General features: G+C 41.3%; 1 protein-coding gene across 1 annotated transcript in view; it reads right to left on the bottom strand.

The window, feature by feature from the left end:
- Positions 1–242: 242 nt before the first annotated feature.
- LOC139660456 (inositol-trisphosphate 3-kinase B-like) overlaps positions 243–8,667 on the bottom strand; it is a 9,074-nt gene continuing 649 nt past the window's right edge. The window contains exons 3-7 of the mRNA XM_071538606.1: positions 8,387–8,562; positions 7,235–7,439; positions 4,290–4,391; positions 3,453–3,524; positions 243–2,787 (exon numbers count right to left, since the gene is read on the bottom strand). Coding sequence (XP_071394707.1) covers positions 2,578–2,787; positions 3,453–3,524; positions 4,290–4,391; positions 7,235–7,439; positions 8,387–8,562 — 765 coding nt within the window. The 3' untranslated portion in view covers positions 243–2,577. The remainder of the gene's footprint in view (positions 2,788–3,452; positions 3,525–4,289; positions 4,392–7,234; positions 7,440–8,386; positions 8,563–8,667) is intronic.

The following is an 8,667-nucleotide window of genomic DNA, read 5'->3' as shown; positions in this document are numbered from 1 at the left end:
ATTGGACTGATAATTTGACATTTCCTTAATAACATTTTCAGGACTCAGATTCCCATACGAGATAATCACAACACATGAAATATTCTCATAATAGATAGATAGATAGATAGATAGATAGATAGATAGATAGATAGACAGACAGACAGATAGATAGATAGATAGACAGACAGATAGACAGATAGATAGATAGATAGATAGATAGATAGATAGATAGATGGACAGACACGCCATCTTTCCCAGGAGAACAGTGGTTTTTATTTCTTTGTCTTTCTTCTTGTCAGTCTGTCTATCTGACCCTGCTTCCAGTTGAAACATACATGTGAATTTTGATTGCGGAAAAAATCAGAAATCCATCGCTGTTGTATATACAATCTAGACGTAATGTGAATAATATGAAGAGGAGAAAGGAGATGAAGAGCAGGCAGAAGAAGTGCGGACACGTATTTCAGTATGCAGACGCATAACAGGCATTTTCAGGTCGAGTGCGGACGCACAGACGCTCAAATCCTTACGATCAGAGCTCAAAAATCACAGAGAAACGACAAGTGGAAGCAGGGTCTCTTTCTGTCCACCACATACACACTTTGTTTAAAGGAACAATGCAAATAAATAAAAAAAGGGGGGGACAAAACTGGATCGATATGAATCCTACTAGAATGAACAACAGTAAGTGCACATTGGAGAGCGTAATCAACAGCCTACATACTGGGACAACGGTTGGTCTTACTTAGCAAGGCACTGCATGGAAAAACAATCAGTTAACCATTCTCTTTCTCCGTCTACTGTCACTGCAAACAATGAGGTACACACCTTTAACTGAATACCTTGGCATTTTGAATACAGAATATAACCTACTGTACAGTTATCATTCTTCACCAGGAACCTGTTGCATTATGAGGGGAGAAAGTTTCAGCTTTTGTCCTGCATGCGCCCTAAAACCTGTGTAATTAGCGTTGTTGGCATTCCCCATTGAAATAAGTGGGCACCATTAGCTCAAAGTGATCTATCTGTTCAATAGCCGTATACCTATCGGTTTGAATAAGGGATGTTAACAATGCCAGCAACCTGCTTCCCAGTTAGCTGAAGTGTCAATACAGAAAACTTTTACCCGCACTGCGACAAGTGCCTGGTGAGAGAAATTCAAAATGTCACAGTATCCCATGAACTAACACGAAAGGCAACGCAATATAATGTTATAAATAAAAAACGGAATGGACTATGGATTAAGAACAAACTTTAAGAGGATAATAAATGTGCATCCATTTAAGACTTAACACAAAAACAGACATTTAAGACTAAGAAAAAAAAAACATAGGAACATAATTTTCAGTTGTCTGACTTGGCTTTGTAACATCAAGGCACTGTATAGCTTAAATAGGATGTCGTTTCCAACATTGTTCATGGCAATAAGTGTTCCACAAAGTGTGCGAACACTAAAATAATGTTACGACAAAAACGGACGAAAAACATAATAAATCCCACTTAACATTGTGAACAATCCCAACAAAGTGTGACCAGAGTGATCAGAGTTTGGCCAACATGTCGCTGCTAAGAGACGTTGGCTGCAAATATGTAACAACTCCCTCCATAACACCCAACATTCATAATTCAGCTGGCATGGAATCACCAGTTACTGACTGTGGAGCAAACATGGCTGCCACTGAAAACTTCACTGACCAAACTAAACTCTGTCTATGGCTCTGAGTGTGAATGGTTAAACAGAAGTGAAAAATAAAATAAAATAAACAAGCTAAAAGACTACTGTTGTTTCTCACGGTAAAACACACACCTAAAATAACGTTTTAGCCAGTAAAAACACACTAAACTACTGTACAATCTCTAACAATGGAAATGTAGTTAAGTGCAGATGTGTTTCTGAAAGAGATTTTAGTTCAGTCCTTAGCTGAGAGCAACGTGCTGAAGTTGTGGCCAAAAGGGGAAAAGACTCCAGTGGAAATGCAGTCAGGTTCAGTTCTCATTCAGGAGAAATGCAGTTCAGCTGTGATCCAACAGAAACGCGTGGAAGTCGGGGTCCAATAGATACGCAGAAAAGCAGGAAAACAAGACTCTCTGTTGAAAATCAATGCGAGCTGTGATGCGTCCAAAACATCAGCATTCAGGGGCAGTTTCAAACTTTTGAATTTGTAATTTGGATGAAATAATCTGCATTGTTCTGCTTTGGAATGGAGAACTATTTGTTGTTTGCATGTGAAACTTGCTTGCTTGCCCTTGAGCAAGCAGGATACGACTAGGGAAAAGCAGAAAAGCAGAATCTCCATTGGATATGAATGGAAATATTGGGCCCAAAATGTCAGGAATAGGGGCCATGAATGTGGAAATGTTAAATAGTTAGGTCCAAACAAAGAGAGAGGGATGCAGGGGAGGCGTGGCCATGCGGAGGGAAGTATGAATGGATCTGGCAAAGCATTGCTATGTCATTACGTGGTTTCCAAAATGAGGAGCGGCGCCCTCTTAGGAGTCCTTGAGGAAGCCCAAAGTGGTCCCCGGAGAAAGGAAGCTATGAATGGAAGTGGTTGTGTGTCCAAAGGTCCACTTGGATTAAAATAACTCAAGGCCTCAAGGCTCAGAAGTGACCGTGGATGAAATGATGTCCAGCAAACTATTAAGTCCAAAAAGGTAGCCGTCCTCCCTGTTCCCCTCTACCCATGATGCTCGGTGGGTCAGCTCCTCGCCGGCGGGAAGAGGCGTGGTTTTCCCAAAGTCAATCATCCAGACTTTGGCCCGCCCCTTATTATCATGAACAAATAACAAGGAGCTGCCAATCACCTGCAGAGAGAGAGAGAGAGAGGGGAGAGAGAGAAAGACAGAGAGAGAGAGAGATTGGGAGAAGTAAAAATAAAAGCATTACTTAAACTATTTTTGAAGTTTTCCTCTGTGTGTGCATGTGTGTCTGTAAGTGTGTGTGTGTGTGTGTGTCTGTGTGTGTCCTTCAAGGCCATGCTCTAACTTCCTGTTTTGACTCACCAACGTCCTATGGAGTTAAGGTTAATTTGTATGTAAGTGTGTGTGTGTGTGCTTGAGTGTGTTTGTGTGACAATTCAGATCTACAGTGACACTATACATACATGTTAAACAGGGCTGAATCACAATATGACAAATGCTGCAGGAGGAAAAACTCAAAAACTGAGAACTGAAAATGTCTGTGCATTCCTTAAACCCTACGTAAACTTAGAAAGTCAGAATGAAAGAGTTTTTTTCTCTGTGAAAACAAGCTTTATTTAAGAAAACAACTATGACATCGCTAAAGGAAGAGAGACATTTGGGGCAAATTTATACATTAAATGATAGATTGGATAAATTCTGTAAGTCATACGTCTCAATGTGGTGAGTATTTGCACTGGCTCGGTCTGAAAAACACTGGACTTAGCCTCTAGTGATCATACACACTATCAAGCTGAGCAGCAGCTGTGCAGAGAGCAGTGTGTGTTTACCTCATGAGTTTTGAAGAACGGGGAGATCTCCAGAGTGTCTCTGATGTCCTTCAGCCTGCTTCGATAACCGTTCTGCAAAACATACATAACCGTTCTGCAAAACATACACATGCACTTATACATCGTATTCACTTATCCAAGGTCAGTCTATCCAGAATGTACCATAATGTTAATTAAGAAATGTGAGCAGGTGCCATAGTGCCCCAGCAAGTTTAACCCATATGTTTTGGGTGAGTACTGATAAACTGTTTAAAAGACTGGCACTGGGTATAGAGCTGCAACCCAGTTCAACCCAGTAACCAGTAAACTGCCTTTTCTATTATATGCCTTTTAATAGCTATTTCTATAATTAAAAAAAAGTTAGTATGTGTTATGTTGGTGCATTGTGAGAGTGGGATGGGGTTTGGAATAATTTAAAAACTGCAAAAATGTGAATGGCTTTCGTAATGTATTTCAAGTTGTTCCATGATTTCCAGATAAAAATTCAATAAGCACACACACATATGAACACATGGAAACACAGACAAAGTTATCAAAAACTGTGTGTGAACCTATGTGTGTGTGTTTGTGTGTGTAAAGAGGCCAAGGGAGTTCCCAAGGACTTCCCTTTTCTACTGGCCCCGGAAGTTTGAGGTCATAGAGTGTGTGTGTGTGTGTGTGTGTGTGTGTGTGTTTCCCATGGGCTTGTGAACACAGAGCAGAACAGTTATCTTGTAGATTCCATTCCTCCTGTTTGTCTGTCAGTGTGACCCAAAGGTCAAGGCTACGGACACACAAACATTCACACACATACAGGCAGACAGACAGTCACACACACACACACACACACACACTCACCAGTATATCATTATTTCCTTTGACGAAGTCATGGAAGGCCGTAGTTACTTGATCTCTAGTCTTTGTCTTCTTGAAATCCCTGTTCACTGTTCCATCCTCCTTCTACAGAGAAGAGGAGAGGAGAGGAGAGGAGAGGAGAGGAGGAAAGAGGAGGAGAGGAGAGGAGGAAAGAGGAGAGGAGAGGAGAGGAGATGAGAGGAGGATAGGAGAGGAGAGGAGAAGAGGAAAGAGGAGAGGAGGATAGGAGAGGATTGGAGAGGAGAGGAGAGAGAGGAGAGGATTATTGATTATAAATGGGAATTGGCATGAGGACTGACAGTAAATAACAGCTTAATGTGAGCTTTGCATGTACTGGCAGTATATGACAGCAAAATGTGAGTTTAAGTGTACAACTAGACATGAGTTTTATATCTATTTAATGCTCGAACTTCCCTGCTCCCTGTAGAGAGATGGGGAGGAGGATAGGAAGGGAAAATTCAATCCAGAGAGTAAGGAAGGAAGGGAGGAAGGAGGAGGGGGAGAGGAGAGAATGGACAAGAAAGGCAGAGGAATCGAAGGGAAGTAAAAAGGGAGCAACGGGGGAAGGAGGGAGGGAAAGATATTTTTAGAGATTTAGCCTTTAAGCAGGAAGGGGCCTTCGACTGTTTTTCTGGACCAGAGCCATACACAGAAACAGTTCTCTTGCACAATATTTTGATACCAGTACTGGATCTAAAGCAACAAGCAAATTTGACAGTACTTTTGGGTTATGTGAAATGTAGTGAGAGTAGGTTATAGGTTGCAAGTTACCGAAAAGTGCAACCCAAATGGTAAGAGTACAGTATGTCATTTTTGTTTGAAGAGTTCATTTTATATTCTTGTTTCAAAAGGTGAATGAGCTGCTAGCTTCCAGTCATAGAAGAAATAGTAAGACTCAAATAAGACTCTGAAGTATGAATACACCTTAAGAACAGTGTAGTTTAGTTAGATCTTTTAGTTGGCTTTCTATTTTCTCACTGCTTTCTGAATAAAATCGTGGAATAGCAGTTTCAGGAAAAAATAGCATCATGGCATTTCATAATGAGGGTCAACCACTATGAGGAATCTACTGAAACCTTCACTTTCAACTGTTTTGATAGGAACCATCCTTTGCTAGGTAAAACATTACAGCATCCGTTCCCTCTTGCCAATGTTTGCTTTTTATTCATATGAAGTGCTTCTCTCAAATGACTTGACTAACAGTGTCTGATGCTGCCTTCAAGTGCTCCTTGTAAGCGCCTTCTTCCGAGTTCGGAAGTCATAACTATGACTTAGGAGGCACTCAAGTGTTGTTTTTACAAAATGTACCCAAAATGTACCCTGTAACTGAAGTTGAAGATTGGAGGCTGTTGTTTTATTTAATGTGAAAAAGTGGCTCATGTCCCAGAAATAAAAGTGCACAGTGACAACAAATGTGGATAGACAGACATGTTTCACATTGACATGTTCCACATTCACACGTTTACACTGTTATCAGTGTCTGAAAGTGTCAGAAAGTTATAAATAGAAATTACATGTGTATTATAGGCTTCTAATGATATATCACAATGTCTACAATCTCCCTATGAAGGCAATTGGTGACAAACGTTTAACCGGTGATAATGTGGGATTGTCATACCACCCACCCCTAACTGAGATCTAGGGTCAACACTTATTCAGAGTGTGAACCATGCATACACACACATTCTGTCTCTACTCCATCTAATTTGCTGTTTAAAGCTGTGTATCCACTGGGAACCTCTTTTTACAGTGCCAGCTTTTTTTCTTGCTGTTTTCAGTGAAAAGATACGCTGTTAAATGTTCCCAAAGAGCTGAGCAGGGTTTTAGCACTCTGAGTGCTGACACACATTTGTCACAGTAGTAGAAGTGCAAAAGTAGTGGTAGTAGTGATGGTAGTAGCAGTAGTTGTAGTGTAAGCAGTAGTGTAAAGAGTAGTAGCAGTAGTAGTAGTAGGCCTAGGAGTATTAGTACCAGCAGTAGCAGTAGTAGTAGCAGTAGTAGTAGTAGGCCTAGGAGTATTAGTACCAGCAGTACCAGTAGTAGTAGCAGTAGTAGTAGTAGGCCTAGGAGTATTAGTACCAGCAGTAGCAGTAGTAGTAGCAGTAGCAGTAGCAGCAGTAGTCAACAGACTGGTCGGTTCAGCAGTCTAATACTGGGATAAATGAGCGTTAGTGTACTGCTGGCTGCTAGGCAACAAGGAATTATTTGGAGACAGAACTATTTCTCCCTTTATGGTTCAGGTCTGGGCATGGCTAGCCAGGCCTCACACACACACACACACACACACACACACACACACACACACACACACACATGCAAGCACACTCCATAAAACACTCTTCTTCTTTTTCTCTTCATATACACAAGAGCATATATACATACATGCACACATATTTATGCAGACACAAACACACACACACACACACACACACACACACACACACATACACATACAGGCAGAGACACACATGTATGAGTATATCCAAACTTTATGTTATTCCAAACACAAACACACACACACACACACACACACACAAACACACACACAGATTCCTCTGTTTCTGGGGGAAACCCTCAGTGTCATGGTAACAGATCACTGGGAGGCCCTCAATGTCCTTATATAGCCACGTCTTTCAAATAAAGAGCGAGACGGAGAGTCTACCCTGATCTGTGTGTGTGTGTGTGTGTGTGTGTGTGTGTATACAATGTCAGTGCCAGATGCTGCGGCCTATAGAGCTGCCACGGACAGGCCTCACGTCCGACAAAGGAACTCATGCACACGCATATACTCCACAGGAAGTTGCTGTTCAAAACAGGAAGTTAGATCATGTTCCTGAAGGACACACACACACACACACAGAATGTTGGAAGGAAGGAAAAACAGGCGCACACACACACACCTTTCCTTCTCTCTCTCTCCCTCTTACCTTGATCCCCTCTATTCTAAATCCCAGGGTGGCCGTTGAGCTTATGGTCTCTCTCCACTGCATGTATCTGGGTTTGGTCACCGCCTGCTGCTCGTGCTCCTCCGGCGTCGGCGCCGCAGGATCCACCTCGATCATTTTCTGATACATGTCAGGTCTCAGAGACGGCTTTTTACGAGCCTTGGTCAACTCCTCCTCAAGGTACGTCCTGAAGGGTGAGATAGAACAGGGGGCAGGAAGACGGTGGGATGAAGAGAAGGGCGACAGAAAGAAATGGAAGAGAGGGAGAGAGTGGAGAAAGAGGAGAAAAGGGGGCAGTCATTACTAGAGATAGGTTTTTATTTCACCTGAGCATCAAAATCAAGATGCTAATGCAAAACATAATTTTTAAACAACAGGATCAAATTCATGGTTAAATGTTTTCCTTATGTATAGCTGACCATTATCCAGTCGGCCAGTTATGCCAATATGATGTCAGTCTGTAGAAACTGCAATGAAATTTTATTTTCTTTGTACATTCTATTTATCCATCTAATTAATTAGTGTTAATTAGATTTTCCCCTACCATTGAATAGGTGCAGTGGAAAGTTTGACCATTCAGTGTCCCATAGTCTAAATGCTCTAAAGGTTTTCAAGAATAAAAGTCTGAGGGAAACACTGAATAGTTTTGATTTTTGGCATGAAAATGGTCAAAAAAGATATTAATTATTAAACATATCGGTATTCAAATGGCCTTTTAATCCATATTGGATGAATCCTACTAAGAAACACATTCTTATTTACAGCAAGATCCTGTGTGAGCAAATGCCAGGGGCAGGGAGACATTCACATCAGCTGTACAACCATGGTCCAGACCACAGTCAAATAAAGATTTGAAGTATTTTTAATGGCATGTTTATGTCTGCTTTAGAAGGGTGGACTTAGCCACATAGGAAAATACGGGCGCCAAAGAGTTTAGACAATCACAGGAAAGTGTTTGAAAGTCAGTTAGGTATTAATTTCTATGATTAGCAACTATCCAAATTTTCCTTGGACAATTCATATAGGACAATTGGACGGCCTCCCTACTCACTACACCGCCCTGCTGTCCCAAACTTTATACTGTAGTCTGTAAGGAAATCCAATAACGCCCCATAATGTGACGCGTTTTCTCACCTCACTCCCATCTTACAGTCCATCACACAAGGGAAGTCGAACTCAGCCAGCAGATCCTCCATCTGGTTGTATTTCTGTCCGTCCTTCTCTACGTCTCCATGGTAACCAGGGACGTACGGACGCAGCACGTCCCTCATCAGGAGGGACAAACAGCGCTGCTCACATTCACAGTGTTTCTAAGAAATATATATTATATGTTATTATTATACATATTATTATACATACAATTATATACATTGATTCAGTATTAACAATATATTATCAGGAATATGCAAAACTAA

This window comes from Centroberyx affinis, unplaced genomic scaffold (genome assembly GCF_046629955.1).
Source record: "Centroberyx affinis isolate AG114_WGS23_722 - 3 ecotype Tasmania unplaced genomic scaffold, CSIRO-AGI_Caff_v1 ptg003311l_1, whole genome shotgun sequence".
NCBI lineage: Eukaryota > Metazoa > Chordata > Actinopteri > Beryciformes > Berycidae > Centroberyx > Centroberyx affinis.
The sequence above is the reverse complement of the archived record's forward strand: the minus strand, read 5'-3'. Positions and strand labels throughout refer to the sequence as shown.